The following is a 19,755-nucleotide window of genomic DNA, read 5'->3' as shown; positions in this document are numbered from 1 at the left end:
GCTTTGTTGCTCTTATGAAATGCTTGGGGACTTAGTATGTATCCAGAAATCTGTCCTCAGACTTGGAGCTCTGTGGCAGCAGGACTTTAATAAGAAGCAAGAGGTGCTGATGAACATGGAAGACCCTTTCAGGTCCATTTGATTCTATTTTGAGCAACTAATTCACTCTGTGACCATGAGAAAACATATATTTATTATGTGATTTTCTGAATACCAATTTTTTTTTTCTAACTGTATTTACAGGTAATGTTTGAAACTTACCAGTTTTCTGGTGTATATGTAGCCATCCAAGCAGTTCTGACTTTGTATGCTCAAGGTAGGTGAAGCTTAACTGTTATAAAAATCAATTCATCCAACATTTATTATGTATGTTTTATGTCAGAGCATTAGGTTTCTCAATAATTTATAAGTCCCAGAAAACTACATTACTTATATGCCATACTTTGAAATATTTTCACAATTTCTAAAATGTGTCAAATAAGATTTCATGTACATTTTTATTTCCTTTGCTAAATAAGGATTTAAGGTTAAAAAAGACTTAATTTTAAAAAAAGTAGGATGTTCTCTCTTTTTAAGCTATTTTAATTTTTTTTTTGAGACGGAGTTTTGCTTTTGTTGCCCAGGCTGGAGTGCAACGGTGTGATCTCAGCTCACGGCAACCTCTGCCTCCTGGGTTCAAGTGATTCTCCTGCCTCAGCCTCCCATGTAGCTGGCATCACAGGCATGCACCACCATGCCCAGCTAATTTTATATTTTATATAAAATATAATTTTATATTTTTAGTAGAGACAGGGTTTCTCCATGTTGGTCAGGCTGGTCTCGAACTTCTGATCTGAGGTGATCCATCCATCTTAGCCTCCCAAAGTGCTAGGATTACAGGCGTGAACCACCATGCCCAGCCTAGCTTCTTTTTTTTTTTTTTTTTTTTACGGTTTTTTTTTGACGGAGTTTGCTCTTGTTGCCAAGTCTGGCGTGCAATCTGCAGTCTCAGCTCGTGGCAGCCTCTGCCTCCTAGGTTCAAGAGATTCACCTGCCTCCCGAATAGCTGGGATTACAGGCATGTGCCACCACGCTGAGCTAATTTTGTATTTTTAGTAGAGATGAGATTTCTCCATGTTGAGCAGGCTGGTCTCCAACTCCCAACCTCAGGTGATCCGCCTGCCTCAAGACTCCCAAAGTGCTGGGATTACAGGTGTGAGCCACTGCACCCGGCCGCCATTTTAATTTTTTATACATGGAATTTGTTAAATTTGTTAAATTTGAGTTCAAAAAAATACACAGAGATTCAAAAAGCTAGCATAAAATCATGCCTGTCAAATACGTAATAGATTTAAAAGGAGAAGGTAAACATTTGTGCATTTCTAACTTTTGAGGTGGGTTTAATGGAGGGGACTACTTACATTCTCTTGATACTGCCATTAGCAGCTGCCTTCCTATTTATTGGAAATAAAATATTGGCCAGGTGGGGAGCGCTCTTTTTTTTTTTTATGGTCTTATAAATTCAACAGGAACTTACTGAGAATATCTTGGCTTGTCAGATAATGTGCCAAGTAGTCTTTTAGGCACTTAAAGGGATAATCCAGTGGGAAAAGGGTGTGGCACTGGAAATGAGTCAAGTGTGTTTGAAAAAAAGGCCAGGATGTGATGTGATGGAAGTGGTAGAAAAAACGGTGAGGTTGGTAGGAAGGGCTCTGTGGGAAATAAAACGTAAATTCTTGCATTAGTCGATGTTACTGGGAGTATTTTTGAATTGATGATGGTGTGGATTCCTCCTTTTTGTTTTTCTTTTTTATAATGGAAAGCCTGTTAAAGGACAACATTAAAGGGCAGTATATGAGTTTTATGAGGCTTATTACATCAAGGAAAGACAAATTATATCAACTTAAAAAGGAAGTAGTTTTAATAAATGTTTCCCAAGACAAATTGTTATAATTAAATACTACAATACATGCAAATTTGTGTAAGAAAAAGGGTGAGAGTCTAGGGATGAAAATATAATAATGTAATACTGACATGTTATAGATTCTGCATATTCTGGTCAAAATAATTTTTTTAATTAAAAAATGTGAGTTAAAAAAAGTTTTTTTGGCTAGGTATGGTGGCTCTTGCCTGTAATCCCAGCACTTTGGGAAGCCTAGGTGGGCAAATTGCTGGATCTCAGGAATTTGAAACCAGTCTGAGCAACATAGTGAGATCCCTATCTCTACAGAAAATCAAATAAGCTGGATGGTGGTGGTGCACACCTATAGTCCCAGCCACTTGAGAGGCTGAGGTGAGAGGATCACGTGAGCCCAAAAGGTTGAGGAAATATGAGAAACAAAGCAGCTTCTTTGCTATTCTTCTGTTTTAGGCTTAACTGACATTACCTTTTTTTTTTTTTCCCCCCCAGCAACATGGAGACATTGCCTTTTATTATAAGGTTTCTAGTGCATAATCAAAATGATGCTTTGGCTAGCCAAGTTTCGTTTTTCTTAGATTTCTAGCTGTCTAGTATCAATAGGAACTTTTCCAGAACAACAAAATATATGTTGTTTGTAGTATATTCAAAACTAAGATTAAGTTTGATAAAAATAAAGAATTGTACAGAGCTTTAAGAACATGTTCTGCCGGGTGTGGTGGCTTACACCTATAATCCCAACACTTTGGGAGGTCAAGGCAGACAGATCACTTGAGGCCAGGAGTTCGAGACCAGCTTGGGCAACATGGCGAAACCCTGTCTCTGCAAAAAAATACGAAAATTAGTCAGGCGTGGTGGCACATGCCTGTAGTCCCAGCTACTCAGGAGACTACAGTGGGAGGTATGACTTGAACCCAGGAAATTGGGATTGCATGTGAGCCTAGATTGAGTCACCATACTCCTCCAGCCTGGATGACAGAGCCAGACTCTGACAAAAAAAGAAAAAAAAAAGAGTTCTCTTTTTCAGTCCTCAGTCTCAAGGTCTATTTCTTCTCATCTCCTTGGGCAGCACATGATAGTAGACTAAAAGCTTTAAAAGAGAGCACTTGCTTTAATACTTACGCATTAGAAACAAACTACAAAATAAGTACAGTAAATAATAAATCCTGGCTTCTGGTTGGTTACATTTCTATTTTGGCTTCCCTACTATATTTGGAACTCGCTGACTTTGATTTTTCTGATTTGATTTTTTATTTAAAATCCCTTGGCTTTTATGCAGGTTTATTGACTGGTGTAGTGGTAGACTCTGGAGATGGTGTAACTCACATTTGCCCAGTATATGAAGGCTTTTCTCTCCCTCATCTTACCAGGAGACTGGATATTGCTGGGAGGGATATAACTAGATACCTTATCAAGGTAAGTGAAAGGAAAGTATCATGGAATTAGATTTTGTAGTTTGTTTACCAATTAACACAGAGTTGAATGTATCATTTTAGGATTCCAGCAAATCTGTACCAGTAGAGAAATTACCCAGTTACCTCCTTTATTCATATAAAAATCCATATAAGATTTATACACATGAGGAAAAATATATATATATATATATATAAACAAGAAAAAAAGAAAAAAGGTTTACACACATAGTCTTTGTATACTAATGAGAGTATATTATATCATTTCATAATTATATTTGTTATTCCTGAGGAATGACTAGACAGATATTTCAAAGATGGAAGAGACCCCTGACTTGAAACATTTTTGGACCGCTCAGGCAGCCTTTTCTGTCATAAAACCTTTCTCTGACCAGGTATGTTTTAGGCCATAATCTTGGTTGGGTTGCCTACTCTTGTCCTTTCCCACAGAATGCAGTGATAGCAAATTAATGATATTTGAGAAAAACAGCCCAAATATGCCAGACGTCCATGTTTAGTAGTTTTCATGGAATATATCCACTTTGGGTCATCTTTAGAACACAGACTCAATATTAGAGGATCTTTTTTATTTGTTTTTTAATTTGTGAAGTCTAGTAATGTTTTTCTCTCAGCAGGTTTTTTTTTTAAATAGTAATATTTTCTAGCATTTAAGAAACTAGAGATTTAAGAAGCTAGAATAATGTTTTTTAGCATTTAGTAACACCAGAGATCATACCTTTGAGTACCCAATAATTCCCTTGTTAAACAAATGCTATTGTCCTTCCAATATGTGCCAGACACAGTATTAGAAACTAAAGAAAAAAATTTGTAAGACCTGGGAGCATTTCATATTGCAGGCTACAGGAGTCTAGTACTAAAATAATATTTATTCATTAATATACTTTTGATTGTTTATCAAAACTATCTAAACATTAGTACTCATGCAGTGCTTTTCAAAAACTGACTTTTCTAGTCATTTTACTGACTTTCTTATGAATTGTTAATTCTTTTACCCTCTCTGAAACTAAAATATAAGTTTTTTTATGGCAGGGAAAATCCTACTTCTGAAATAGTAGGAGCTGAGAATCTACTGCCCATTATGTTTGTTATTGATGTGACATATTTAATGAGCATTAATAGCTTTTGCAGAGTAGAATTCATTCAGATTTCCTATGAACTTACTGCTATTTTTTTGTACCAGCTGCTTCTGTTGCGAGGATATGCCTTCAACCACTCTGCTGATTTTGAAACGGTTCGCATGATTAAAGAAAAACTGTGTTACGTGGGATACAATATTGAGCAAGAGCAGAAACTGGCCTTAGAAACCACAGTATTAGTTGAATCTTATACGGTAAGTGTTTCCAGTGTATAATATATATGTGTTTTAAAGTGGACAATTAAGATTATTGGTGTCAGCTTAAGGAGGTTTTCTTAAAATCTGTATTTTTGTCTTGGGTTGTTGTAATATGTATATGTGTGACTTTTAATGTCGTTTTCTACATTAAGATTCTATTATTTAACTATTTTAGGGCACCATATAATGCAAATTAAGGCAAGAATCATAAATTACACTCTATGCTAGGATATAATTAGATGTGAGATGTTATTTCGAGATTCTAGTATTTGGCATAGCATTTCTCAACATACATTTTACAGAACTTTATTTCCCTGAGATGTTAAGCATTTCACAAAAATTAAAAAGGATTACATTGTCAGATAAATTTGGGGAACAGCTGATTTCACTTCACTGAACTTCTCAGAGCCTTTGGTATGCTAATATATACACAACTCTGTTAATATGGTATGCCTGTTTCTCAGACTTATACTCTAAGACTTTTCAGAATTTCATGGGATTAGTGGTCTAAGAAACATACTTTGGAAGTGGTCATTCTAGAGTATTACTTTACTAATTCAGTAGGTGGCAGCCTTTACTGACTTAATATTTTTTTAATGAGATGTTAAATGTTAACTTGAAATTATAGCTAATGAGATTTAGGACCTAGTTATAGTGTGTAACGCTAGAGGAGTTGCTCCTACTTGAATTTTTAATGAATTACCATCTTAGGCCTATTAAATTCATCTTGAGTATAAAGTACTTCCAGGTCTCATCTTTGATCTAGTTATTACTAAAATGAAACAGAGTAACAGGCAAGAAAAGCAAGTATTTTAAAACCATATGATGCATACTAGCTCTGCATATTCACAAATATGTGCAAAATGGTCATTTTTAAAGTAATCATAAAAAATGTGTTGTTGGCTGGGCCTGGTGGCTCACGCCAGTAATCCCAGCACTTTGGGAGGCCAAGGAGCGGAGTTCAAGACCAGCCTGGCCAACATGGCGAAGCCCCGTCTCTACAAAAATACAAAAAATTAGCCAACCAAACTGGTGGGCAACTGTAATCCCAGCTACTCTGGAGACTGAGACAGGAGAATTGCTTGAACCTGGGAGGTGGAGGTTGCAGTGAGCCGAGATCATGCCACTATACTCCAGCCTGGGCGATAGAGTAAGACTTGGTGTCAAAAAAAAATTTGTTGTTAAGATAGTGATCCAAATAGTAAACCCATTTATTTTATTTTAATTTATTTTACTTTATGTTGTGATAAAGTACCCAATAATTCCCTTATTTGTTAAACAAACGCTATTGTCCTTCCAATATGTGCCAGACACAGTATTAGAAACTAAAGAAAAAGTTTTGTCAGACCTGGGAAATCTTAATCTTTTTTGAGATGGAGTTTCACTCTTATTGCCCAGGCTGGAGTGCAGTGGCACAATCTCGGCTGACTGACTACAACCTCTACCTCCCAGGTTCAAGTGTTTCTCCTGTTGTAGCCTCCCGAGTGACTGGGATTACGGATACATGCCACCATGCCCAGCTAATTTTTGTATTTTTAGTAGAGACGGGGTTTCATCATATTGGTCAGACTAGTTTTGAGCTTCTGACCTACAATGATCCTCCAGCGTTGACCTCCCAAAGTGCTGGGATTACAGGCGTGAGCCACTGCTCCCAGCCTATTTATTTATTTTTATTATACATTAAGTTTTGGGATACATGTGCAGAACGTGCAGATTTGTTACTTAGGTATACATGTGCCATGGTGGTTTGCTGCACCCATCAACCCGTCATCTACATTAGGTATTTCTCCTGATACTGTCCCTCCCGCATCCCCTAACAGGCTCTACCCAGTGCGTTATGTTCCCCTCCTTGTGCCCGTATGTTCCTATTGTTCAACTCCCACTTAAGAGTGAGAACATGCAATGTTTGGTTTTCTGTTCCTGTGTTAGTTTGCTGAGAATGATGGTTTCCAGCTTCATCCATGTTCCTGTAAAGGACATGAACTCATTCTTTTTTGTGGCTGCATAGTATTCTATGGTGTATATGTGCCACATTTTCTTTATCCAGTCTAACATTGATGGGCATTTACGTTGGTTCCAAGTCTTTGCTGTTGTGAATAGTGCTGCAGTGAACATACATATGTATATGTCTTTATAGTAGAATGATTTATAATAATCTTTTGGGTATATACCCAGTAATGGGATTGGTGGGTCAAATGGTATTTCTTGTTCTAGATTCTTGAGGAATTGCCACGCTGTCTTCCCCAATGGTTGAACTAATTTACACTCCCACCAATAGTGTCAAAGTGTTCCTGTTTCTCCACATCCTCTCCAGCATCTATTGTTTCCTGACTTTTTAATGATCACCATTCTAACTGGAGTGTTTGCATTTCTCTAATGACTAGCAAAGATGAGCTTTTTTTTCATGTTTGTTGGCCACATAAATGTCTTCTTTTGAAAAGTATCTGTTCATATCCTTCGCCCACTTTTTGATGGGGTTGCTTTTTCTTAATAAGGAATGATCTGTTTGCAAAGTGGCATACCATTTTTAAAAGCAAAACAGAATGTGATGAGAATAGTTACCTAAATCTATTGAATTTACCTTTTTTTTCCAAAATATATTTTAGGAAAAATTGTTGCTGGTAATATTTTGGTTGCAGAACAGATGTTTCTAAAAGTACTAGAGTTCTGGAGAATACTGGGAAATTTTAATCTTCTGCTGATTAGTACCTGATTATTCTTGGTTTCTAGCTCCCAGATGGACGTATCATCAAAGTTGGGGGAGAGAGATTTGAAGCACCAGAAGCTTTATTTCAGCCTCACTTGATCAATGTTGAAGGAGTTGGTGTTGCGGAATTGCTTTTTAACACAATTCAGGCAGCTGACATTGATACCAGGTACATTATAAATGATTTCAAAGTTATTTATCAGAAAAACAATAAAGGAAAAAATTTTTTGAGTTATTTATCAGAAATAGATGGAATTAAATAGAATGATTAAGTTGTTTATTATCTCAATCATGTTTTTGGATAAGGCAAAATAATTTTTTGATAGGGCGAAACTGGATGTTGAACAACATATATTACATCATTGTATCTCAGAAGCCACTTTAAACTTACTTGAAATAATTTCAGACTTACAGAAAAGTTGCAAGAATAATACAGAAAATTTATCTATATGCTTTATCTAGTTTTACCATTTTACTAATTCTAATGTTCTGCATGTTTGCTTTTTCATTCTGTTTTTTTTCTGAACCATTTGAGAGTAGATTAAATGCATCAATTCTTTACCAATTGGTGTTTCCTAAGGATAAAGATATTCTCTTACATAGTCATGCTGATTTCAGATCCTTTGGAGATATACCCAGTAGTGGAATTGCTGGATCATATGGTAGTTCTATTTTTAATTTTTTGAGGAACCTCCATACTGTTTTTCATAATAGCTGTGCTAATTCACACTCCCACCAGCAGTGTATAAGAGTTTCCTTTTCTCCACATCCTCACCAGTATTTGTTACCTTTCCTCTTTTTTATAATAGCCATTCTAACAGGTGTAGTTTAATTTGCATTTATTTCCATGATGATTAGGAATGCTTAGCATTTTTTCCATTTGTATATCTTCTTTTGAGGAATGTCTGTTCAGGTCCTTTGCCCATTTATTAATTGGGATATTTATTTTCTTGCTATTGAGTCATTTGAGATTTGAGTTCCTTATATATTTTGGATATTAACCCCCTTATCAGATATCTGGTTTATAAATATATTCTCCCATTCTATAGGTTGTATCTTCAGTTTGTTGATAATTCCTTTGCTGTTCAGAAACTTCTTTTTTTGTTGTTTTTTGTTTTTTGAGACAGAATATCCCTCTGTCACCCAGGCTGGAGTGCAGTGGTGCAATCCTGACTCACTGCAACCTCTGCCTCCCGGTTTCAAGCAGTTCTCGTGCCTGAGCCTCCCAAGTAGCTAGGATTACAGGTATGCACCACCATGCCCAGCTATTTTTTTTTGCATTTTTAGTAGAAATGGGTTTCGCCATACTGGCCAGGCTGGTCTTGAACTCCTGGCCTCAAGTGATCCACCTCCCTCAGCTTCCCAAAGTGCTGGGATTACAGGCATGAGCCACCATACCTGGCCACAGAAACTTCTTTGTTTGATGTAAATGCATGTATTTTTGTTAGATATTACCAAATTTCCCTCTCTGGCAATTGTATCAATTCTCCTTTCTTTTTTTTTTTTTTTTTGAGACGGAGTTTCGCCCTTGTTACCCAGGCTGGAGTGCAATGGCGCGATCTCGGCTCACCGCAACCTCCGCCTCCTGGGTTCAGGCAATTCTCCTGCCTCAGCCTCCTGAGTAGCTGGGATTACAGGCATGCGCCACCATGCCCAGCTAATTTTTTGTAGTTTTTAGTAGAGACGGGGTTTCACCATGCTGACCAGGATGGTCTCGATCTCTTGACCTCATGATCCACCCGCCTCGGCCTCCCAAAGTGCTGGGATTACAGGCGTGAGCCACCGCGCCCGTCTCAATTCTCCTTTCTACCAATCTGATGAGTGAGAAATTATTTGTGTGTAATTTTACTTTTTATTTCTCTCATTAGGAGTGAAGTCAGGCCAGGTGTGGTGGCTTGTGGCTATAATCACAGCACTTTGGGAGGCTAAGGCAGGAGGTTTGCTTAAGCCCAGGAGTTTAAGACCAGCCTGGGCAACATATGTAGACTCTGTCTTTACGTAAAATTTTTTCAAAAACATCAGCCAGGTATGGTGGTGGTGTACTCCTGTAGTCCTAGCTACTCAGAAGGCTGAAGTGGGAGGATCGCTTGAGCCTGAGAGGTCGAGGCTGCAGTTAGCCATGATGGTGCCACTGCACTCCAGCCTGGGTGACAGAGTGAGACCCCATCTCTCCCCACCGCCACAAAAAAAAGTTACTAAAAGGAAATAGTGGGGTTGAACATATTTTTATATGTTTAAGGAACATTTTTAATACCTTTTTTTGGCAGATTGTTCATGGCTTATTATCTGTACGTTTTGGGGTTGTTTTTTTTCTTAGTTTCGAAGTTTTCTTTAGCTTTCTGGTATCTTTTACAGATATTTTCAGTTTGCCATTTGTCTATTGCTGTTAGTGTTTTGGCCATGCAAAAGTTTGTTTTTATTTAGTCATATAAAAAATTTATAGTCTTTTATTGCATCTAGAGCTTGAGTCATAGTTAGAAAGCCCTCCTCTACACTCAAGTTATAGATGAATTGACCCAGAAGCATTTTGTGCAGCAAGCATTTATTTGTGTAACCCTGAGTTAAATAGCCAACTAATTAATTTTGATGGGATGGCTTCAGGGCCAGGATAATAGAAATTAATAAAAATAGCAGTTGACTCACAACAAGCTGTAAACCTGATGGAAGATGATCAAAAATCGAATCTAGCCTTCATAAGTATGGTAAATTCTCATGTTAGAGATCAGGTAGATGATTTTGTCCTTTGATTTGATGACCATTCAGAGCAAAATTGTGTTTAAAAGTACATGCCTATTGGTGATAAAGCATCGACGTTCCTAAAGCACAGGATTCAGGTTCAGCGCCTTCTCCGCACAGTTTGCATTGCAAAGTGGCACAACTCAAATTTTGTCTTGTGTGTTCTGCATGTTGGAAATGTACATGTAAATGTTTATGTGTACATATCACAAGTAGCTGTACTTCACCTGCTTAGTTTATGCAACATTCACCTGGCTTGCTTTGGCAATTAAATACAAAAACAATGCTTTGTTAGAGTTGTAGTAGCTTTAGCGATTGAGAACCTGGAAGCAAGTAAAAACCTGGAAGCCAGGTTGAATAAGGCCAAAATGGATGTGAATCAGCTCCCAAACTTTACTGTGAGAATTATTCCTCAGATCCTCACTCAAATTCTGTTAGTTTTACTACATATGCAGTCTTTTTAGATTGGTTTACCTAAATCCTAGACAACAACATGTTTAAGGAAAAAAGAGGGGACTGCTATAAGAAGCATACGCATCAATCTAGCCAAAAATAACAGCAGACAGCCTCTAAGAAAAGGCACAAAAAAGAAAACTACAAAAGGCAAATGGAAAAATTAAAAAGCAGGAATTCTGAATTAAAGTAGAATATGGCTAATTATAGTAAACAACCACATCTCACAACCATATCACAGAAGCACTGTGATAACATAGTCTAAATACTAGAGGCTTGTTGTGTAAATCTTGGTCATTATTAGAAGTCTCAGTTACATTCACAAGAAAGTGTATTATATACTTTTAGAAGTATTTTATTTTCATCAAAATTATAAAAAGATTTTATATGTGAAGAGGGGTCGTTACTTCACAGTAGTAATAACAGCAAATATTCAGCCCTATGATTTACATGTGGAATTTTATTTAATTCTGCCAGCCATCCCCTGAGGCTGACGTAAGTAACAGTAACACTGAGATACCATTTTCCTAATCTAAAACTCCAAATGAATAACCATTTTGCTTTTCTAGATCTGAATTCTACAAACACATTGTGCTTTCTGGAGGGTCTACTATGTACCCTGGCCTGCCATCACGGTTGGAACGAGAACTTAAACAGCTTTATTTAGAACGAGTTTTAAAGGGAGATGTGGAAAAACTTTCTGTAAGTATTAGTAAATCAACTATTAACATTCTTTTAAAAGCCTATACAAGGCCGGGCGCGGTGGCTCATGCCTGTAATCCCAGCACTTTGGGTGGCCGAGGCGAGTGGATCACGAGGTCAAGAGATCGAGACCATCCTGGTCAAAATGGTGAAACCCCATCTCTACTAAAAATACAAAACATTAGCTGGGCATGGTGGCGCGTGCCTGTAATCCCAGCTACTCAGGAGGCTGAGGCAGGAGAATTGCCTGAACCCAGGAGGCGGAGGTTGCGGTGAGCCAAGATCGCGCCATTGCACTCCAGCCTGGGTAACAAGAGCGAAACTCCGACTCAAAAAAATAAAGTAAAAAATAAAAGCCTATACAGTAGTTTGTGAATCTTGACAACCACCAGAGGGAGCAAGACGTCTTCCTAAACAAATTCTTAACTGCAGTCAAGTGCAGCCTGGAAATGATAGGAAGAAGGAAATAGTTCAAGATAAACTCTGATCACCTCTATAGTCAATGGATAGAGGCAGCCAGGTCAGGGCCAAAAGTTCTGGTTCATCTGTAACAACCAGCGCAGACTCTGAGGCATCTCTATGTGCATGAGAAGAACCAGCTGTACTATGGGGAAATAAATGCCCCACTTGGGTTTTGTTTTGTGTTGAAAACTTATTTTTTGGACATGCAATTAATTAGCCTTCAGCACTTCTGTTGGGCTATCTCATATTTCTGACTTTAGGTTATTTTCTGGCTATTTGTTGCATTATGTCTTCTCTCAGTCAGGTTGTAAAACATCATGTCTCAAATTTTTTTTACATTCCAGTAACTGTCATAGCTCTTGAAACAGACTTAAATTGGTAGTTGTTGGTATGTACAGTAGAAAGAAATGTTTAAACTTTAATAGTTGATGTTTCTTTGGCATGGGTTTTGTGTTTTTCTCACCAAACTCTGGACTGTGTGAAGTATACAGTTTGTGCTATATGCTCAACCAAGAGTTATCTAATATACTCAACTAAGAGTTATCTGTATACTCAGCCGGGAGTTAATTTCTGAGCTTTGTCTCGCTGACTTCGATCAACTGTTTTAGATAATGAGATTACTTATTACAGAGTACTGTGTGTTACATCCTTCATATATGACTCAAATTATTGAAATTAAATTGAGTATGGGCTCACATGCATTAAATAGATTAACAAACTGGAAAGGAGCCATGCTATCTAAGTACTTCACTTGTTTTTCTGATTTTTATGGAGTTTTACATATAATTTAAAATCAATCTCAGGTGATCATTTATTCAGCAAACATTTCCTGAACTCCTGAGTGCCAAACAGAGGTCTAGGTGCTGGGGACAAACAAAACAATGAAAACAGAATCCCTGTTTTTAGTCTAAATACTTTATTAGTTGTAGTAAGTGGTATGAAGAAAAGGTGAAGAGCTGGAAGATGTTAGTGGTTGGGGAGGATGTGTGCTCCTTCATAAACTGATCAGGAAAGGCCTCTTGGGTGAAGTGACTTTTGATCAAAGACCTAAGTTGAGTGTGAGCGGAGTGAGCCATGCAGCTGTCTGCGGGAAGAATCTTCCAGGCAGGAACAGTGCAAAAGCCCCAAGGTGGGAGTGTGCCAGTGTGGCTGGAGCAGAGTGAGCAAGAGACGGGGGCAAGTGGGAGATGAGATCAGAAGGGTAGCAGGAGGGCAGGTCTTGTTCAGCCATGGTAAAGGGTTTGGCTTCTGGTGAAGTGGAAACTCTTGGGTGGGGGGCAGTTTAAGCACATAAATGATAGGATCTGGTGTATATTTTTAAAGGATCATTAAGTCTGGTGTGGTGAATAGACCCTTGGAGGAAGAGGGAACAAAGGTGGGCATTGAGAGACCAGTTAGGAGGCGATGGGAGGAGGGAAGGGATGGTAGAGTTTTAGAATAGAGGTTGTTTTGGAGAATGGAAAAGAGAATAGAGAAATGTAATACGATTGCCAAGCAGCAGGAAGGGCTCAGTTGAGGTTAGTGTTACATTAAAGCAAGATGTTTTGTCTCCTTCCCATCTTTTTCAGCTGCTTGAGAGCAGGTGCAATTTGTCTGTAGGAATCTATAGATGAGTTCAGCAAGGAGGGAGTGGTAGATGGAATAATCTGATAGAATGAATGTCACATGGGGCTGTGGAGTTTTAGGGATGAGCCAGATAGAAGCAGCAATGAAGAGCAAGAACTCATATTCCCAAACCTCCAGGGTTAAGGTAGTGTGAGAGAGACAAACAGTAACCAGCTGAGATATTTACAGAAGCAGCAGTGTCTTCAGGAGCTAGCTAAGTTTCCCTTAGAGCAGAGGTAGGCATCTATGATCTTTATGCCAAAACTGCTTGGTTTTTGTAAAGTTTTATTGGAACACAGCCAAGCCCATTTGTTTACATAATGTTACCTGTAGTCACATATTGTCTGTGGGCACCTTCTAGCTACATGGGGGGTTGGGTAGTTGTCAGGCTTGCAAAGCCTCAAGTATTTACTGTCTGGCCCTTTACAAAAAATAGTTTGCTGACCCCTACCGAAGAGCAAGAATGTAACTAGAACAATGAAACAGTACGTTAGTCTCAGAATTGGTACATAAACTGATGTTTTTCTTTATCTTGGATTACTACAGTTCACTTATGTGACCTAATATACAAATGATTTAGAATGACATAGTTACATTGAGTCTTTTTTGCAGGATTGTGACACTGTAAATGAAAACTTGCTATGTCATTTTAAGATTTCTCTTTCAGGTGTTGACCAACCATAAAGATAAGGGTGTATCCTTCCTAGGCATTTAATAGCAGCTACAGAGTATAAAACTTTTCCCAATTGTCTTTGATTTTGGTTGCTGTGTTCATTTTTTCATAACCTCCCCATGATTTGTTTTGACCATATTTGGCCTTGTTTATTTTAGGAACATTTCATTTGATTTTGAGACAATAAAAGTAAGCTTTGCTTAAAAGAAAAGAACTTCAGTTTGACTGTATTGCACTGGATTAGAATCATAATAGTCTTAGACCTTGAAGAAGTCATGGAAGTCCTCTTATCCAGAACTTCCTCAAGTGGTCTTCTGCCAGTGGATGGAAAATTTGCTATAATAATGTCTCTGATGTTTGGTCTCTCAGTAGGGTGTTCAGTCGTGTAATTTATTGATCAAATTAGGACACTCAAGAATGAAAAGGGATGGTGTTAATAACGATGGGATACCGCATGTAAATCAGGACTGTTCCAAGCATACTGGGATAGATGTGTGGTCTCCTAAACATGAGCTTTGGGCAAATTACTAAATGTTTTTGTACCTCAGGTACCAAATCGTACTGTTCTGCTTATATGACAAGACTGTTGTAAGGTTGAGCAAAAGCCATATATTTAAAAAGTCATTTTCATAAAGCAAAAAGCACTGTGCATATGTAACCATTTTAATATCCTTTCTTTCTCCTTTAGAAATTTAAGATCCGCATTGAAGACCCACCCCGCAGAAAGCACATGGTATTCCTGGGTGGTGCAGTTCTAGCAGATATCATGAAAGACAAAGACAACTTTTGGATGACCCGACAAGAGTACCAAGAAAAGGGTGTCCGTGTGCTAGAGAAACTTGGTGTGACTGTTCGATAAACAGAGCGTGTTCCCATCACACCCGTAATGCTTTCTTTTTTCCTTTATTGCCAATCTCTGAACTCATTCAACTCCAGGACATGGAAGAGGCCTCTCTGTGCCATTTCACTGGAAAGGTCAAGTTTTATTCTGGTGTCTTGGGGAAGCTTTGTTAAATTTTTGTTAATGTGGGTAAATCTGAGTGTAATTCAACTGCTTCCCTGCATAGATGAGAGGGCTAAGGATCTTGTCTGCTGCTTTGTTGCTTCTAAGTAGGCATTTAGATCATTCCTGTGGGCTTCCTATTTTCACTTTACTGCTCTAATGCTGCTAGTTGTAGTCTTTAGCACACTAGGTGCTATGCCTTTATTAGCATAAGAAAAAATCTTTAACAGGAGCTTTTACATATTACTGGGATGGGGGTGGTTCGGGATGGGTAGGCAGCTGCTGAGCCCTTTGGGCATTTCCCCTGTAGTGTGGCGCTTTCAACTGTACTGCTGCAGCTTTAAGTACCTTAAAGCTTCTCCTGTGAACATCTTAGGGAAATGTTAGGTTCAGAGCTAAAGTGTTTTGGGTGGGTTTTGTGGAGGGGGGTAACAGTGGGTGGTCTTTTGATTTTTATTTTTGAGGTTTTCTCACTGGAGTACATAAGAGGAACTTTATTTACAGTACTTTGATTTGGCAGGTTTTCTTCTACTTGTGCTCTGTCTGGAACTGTTTCCATATGATATAAAAAGCAACTGTAGTATTCCATTACCATGTGGCTTAGGGATTTATTTGTTTTTTAAAATCAACCATGTTAGCTGGGACTAGACTCCCTACAGTCTATCAATGTAAAAGTAACATTTAAAAGTCCTTTTGGAATTCAAATTACAGATTTAAAAGTGCTTAAGATCTGGTGTTGTGTTAATGCTTCTGCTTATTCAAGAAGTATTAAGATAAGCCAGTGCCAAGTATCATTCTAGCAAATTATTCTTTTATATAATTGACCAGTGCTTAATAAAACAAGCAGGTACTTAACAAATAATTTCTGGCAGTAGGTTATAATTGGCAGTTTAAAAATAACACTGGAATATGGGACTTGTTGCCAGTTGGGTAATTTTCATTAGTTTTTTTGTTTGTTTGTTTGGATTTGAAACCTGGAAGTAGAGTAAAATTTGACTGTTTAAAATGTTGGCCAAAAAAAATCAAGATTAAAATTTTTTATTTGTACTGGAAAACTAATTGGAACTGTTAACTTTCACCCATCTTTGAAGCTTGAAAGTCTTTGGTATTCTGTAAATGTTAGCAGACTTTCCTGCCTGTGTCAGAAAATCCTATTTATGAATCCTGTTGGTATTCCTTGGTATCTGAAAAAATATCAACTAGTACCTATACATGAGATATTTCTCAATTTGAAAAATAAAAGAAATTATTGACTTGAGGGTATCTGTTTTGTAAGAATACATAATTAGTTTATATTAAATAAGCAGTGAAAAGTTAGTTTTAATTATGTAGCTTCTGTTAATATTAAGTATTTTTTGTCTGTTTTACCTCAATTTGAACAGATAAGTTTGCCTGCATGCTGGACATGCTTCAGAACGCATGAATAGCCCGTACTAGATCTTGGGAAAGTGGATCTTAGAGTCACTTTGCAATTCTAAAGTGTTCCCAAATCTTCTTCTTATATGAGTACCCCCAGCCTTTTGAGAACTGGGCTTGTTAAAGGATGCATATGTAAGGCCAGTACCTACTGGCTGTTGGGTTCAGGGAAATGGGATTGACTTGGCCTTGGTCCTTTGGTCATAATTTTAAAATATGGAAGTAGAAAACAACAAAGAATGGAATGGACTTTTAAAACAATGAAAGAGCATTTATTGTTTGTTCCTTGAATGTAAAATTTGTTTTGATCTCATAATTCTGCTGGTAAACATGACAGTTAAAATGGTGTATTATGTGTATATATTATAATTTAGAAATTCCATTTTGTAATTTTACTATTCCAAGGTGAAATAATGCATTTAAATTTGAGATTTGGGTGGAGTATTATGTTTAACTGGAGTTGTTGTCATGTATGAATCCCTCAGGAAGAAAAAAATTGTTTTTAAAAGCGATCTGATTCTTTAGCTCTTGAACGGTTGGAACTTAAATTTCCAATAATTAAACATTTTAAATGTTTTAATTAGAATTGCCAATACTTTGACCTTTGAGAAGGGTTTCTTAGAAATACATTTACTGGTGTCCCCAAGACATTAGTCTTGCATTTAAACTTTTTTCTTTAAAACATGGTATTGGTTGTTAACTTTTACATAGTTCTGAGCACTGTTAATATCTGGAAAGTATCTTGAGATATCAGTGGAAAGCCAAACAGTCTAAATTTAAGATGAAATACTTCTTTTTGATTCAGAAAATAAAATCAGATTTTTTCAAAGTCAACTTGAATTTTGTCATTTTCTTTCTAATAGTTTTTTATCTCACTTCATTTTCTTTTATTCATATTTTTATTTTTGTTAATGCAGGATGAATTGACAGCTTTATGCTAGCTATTAGGTCAAGTTAACATCAGTGTTCCGTTATTGATAAACAACTCATTATTTCTGGTATGATTTTATAAATATGTAAGAAAATAGAAGAGCAATTTGTAGCTACATCAGAGGCTGTTTTCTTCCAACACATTGTTTTGATTTTTCCCAAGAGATTTAAGGTGGCTTTCGCAGAATTTCACATGCCCTCTTTCAAGGTCATATTAGCTCATCTTCAGATTTTTAGGCATATTATTTTTAACAAAATAAAAGAAGGATTAAAATATATTTAACTGACCACTTCTTGCTTTTATACTAGTCTTGAGGATGAGGGCTGGAGAGTAGAGAGAGTATTTTTGGCTTTCCTTCTTCATGGACCTGTATGTGGAAACCTCATTGCCTGTCTCAGCACCAGAGTCCCTCCAGACATCCTGAGGGTTCTCTGGTGGTTCATTGAGTTTCTTCTGAGTGGCAGAAAAAGAATGTGGTGACAGCTATCTCCATATGTAATGGAGGAAGAAAATACCAGGCAGCGCATAATGTCCTTGATGGAATGAATGTCTCTCTGTGCCCTTCATTTTTTTCCTCCACCCACAAACTTTAACCACTATACAATTGAGTGAGTTCATTAACTGTACTAATTTTAGAACCATCAAAGAGGGTATCCAACTAAAGTGAACCAGAAACTTGAGAATTGATCAAAGCTCAATTTTTTTTTATTTTTTATTTGTTTTTGAGAGAGATTTTTGCTTTTGTTGCTCAGGCTGGAGTGCAATGGTGTGATCTCGGCCCACTGCCACTTCCACCTCCCAGGTTCAAGTGATTCTCCTGCCACAGCCTCCTGAGTAGCTGGGATTACAGGCATGCGCCACCACACCCAGCTAATTTTGTGTTTTTAGTAGAGATGGGGTTTCTCCATGTTGGTCAGGCTGATCTCGAACTCCCGACCTTAGGTGATCCACCCGCCTTGGTCTCCCAAAGTGCTGGGATTACAGGCATGAGCCACCATGCCTGGCTAAGCTCAATATTTAACATGCTGTCTAACCTTGGACTAATTGGCCAACTACACACAATGCTGGGATACTTTTTTAATCCTTGACCTCTTTGAAGATTGAAAAATGCTACATCAGAGATAAGTGGAGGAGGTGAGGGGATGTACCTGGGAAAGCATGTTTGCATGTGTGAATAACTAAAAGGCTAAAATTAGTGACTTTATTCTATTGGAAATAACTTTAGTCATAGAACAGCAATAAACCTGATTTAGGACAGTTGAAAATAAGGCAGCTATTACATAAATTTCAAGTGATTTTCACATTAACATAACATTTTAAAAACATTCTAAAGCATCTTGCCCTGTATTGTTTAACATCTGAAATTAGGAAGAAAAGCTATTTAACCATAGTTACTTTTGTTTAAATTATCTAGACTGTGGCAGTGACAAAAAGTCTTGTTGCCTATTATAAGTATCTCAGTTTGCGTTATCTGCAGATGTAAAATATATGAGTAGGGGGAATTCAAATGATTTCTCTCTTCCTTTTGGCAGAATGGAGTTCCTGTCTCTTTCATATCTACCCCCTCAACTCCTCCCACCCACCAGAGGAAAAAGGAAAGACTGGAAAAGACTTTGCATATAATTTTCCGTGAAACATAGGAATAGAAGAATTAGAGAATGTTGAGTAGATTTTCATGGACCAGTTGAAAGGTTTGGGTTTGGCAAGTGCAGAAAGCAGTCACAAAGGTATTGCAGAATGGTTCTCATGCCCAGGGTAGCCTTTAAGAACTATGCCCTTTGCCATTCACAACAAGTGGAGCTTTTGCCTAATGAATGCTTTTAAAAATTGGTAAAAAGAAAACTCCAGGGAGTGAAATACTTGCTCTTCCTTAAACATGGGTTTGAAAAAGAGGGCCTCAACTTGCAAGGATAAGGATTCTTTTTTTTTTTTTTTTTTTTCTTTTTTTTTTTTTGAGACGGAGTTTCGCTTTTTTTACCCAGGCTGGAGTGCAATGGCGCGATCTCGGCTCACTGCAACCTCCGCCTCCTGGGTTCAGGCAATTCTCCTGCCTCAGCCTCCTGAGTAGCTGGGATTACAGGCACGCGCCACCATGCCCAGCTAATTTTTTGGTACTTTTAGTAGAGACGGGGTTTCACCTTGTTGACCAGGATGGTCTTGATCTCTTGACCTCGTGATCCACCCGCCTCGGCCTCCCAAAGTGCTGGGATTACAGGCTTGAGCCACCGCGCCCGGCCAGGATTCTTAAAGTTATACTTTTTGTGCATAAAAGTATAATTAAGGCCGGGCATGGTGGCTCACACATGTTATCTCACCACTTCAGGAGGCCGAGGTGGGTGGATCATCTGAGATCAGGAGTTCAAGACCAGCCTGACTAACATGAAGAAACCTAGTCTCTACTAAA

At 37.8% G+C, this 19,755-nt stretch overlaps 1 protein-coding gene across 3 annotated transcripts in view; it reads left to right on the top strand.

Annotated features, from left to right (window-relative positions):
* ACTR2 (actin related protein 2) overlaps positions 1-17,254 on the top strand; it is a 37,369-nt gene extending 20,115 nt beyond the window's left edge. For all 3 annotated transcript variants that reach the window (XM_032291940.1, XM_032291939.1, XM_032291941.1), the window contains 6 exons: positions 244-316; positions 3,177-3,313; positions 4,511-4,660; positions 7,394-7,539; positions 11,129-11,261; positions 14,690-17,254. In XM_032291940.1, coding sequence (XP_032147831.1) covers positions 244-316; positions 3,177-3,313; positions 4,511-4,660; positions 7,394-7,539; positions 11,129-11,261; positions 14,690-14,860 — 810 coding nt within the window. In that variant the 3' untranslated portion in view covers positions 14,861-17,254. The remainder of the gene's footprint in view (positions 1-243; positions 317-3,176; positions 3,314-4,510; positions 4,661-7,393; positions 7,540-11,128; positions 11,262-14,689) is intronic.
* The last annotated feature ends 2,501 nt before the right edge of the window (positions 17,255-19,755 follow it).

The sequence above is a fragment of the Sapajus apella genome, unplaced genomic scaffold (assembly GCF_009761245.1).
Source record: "Sapajus apella isolate SASKATOON/1434 unplaced genomic scaffold, GSC_monkey_1.0 scaffold26, whole genome shotgun sequence".
Taxonomy (NCBI): domain Eukaryota; kingdom Metazoa; phylum Chordata; class Mammalia; order Primates; family Cebidae; genus Sapajus; species Sapajus apella.
Note: the sequence above shows the minus strand (reverse complement) of the source record. Positions and strands in the feature narration are given on the sequence as shown.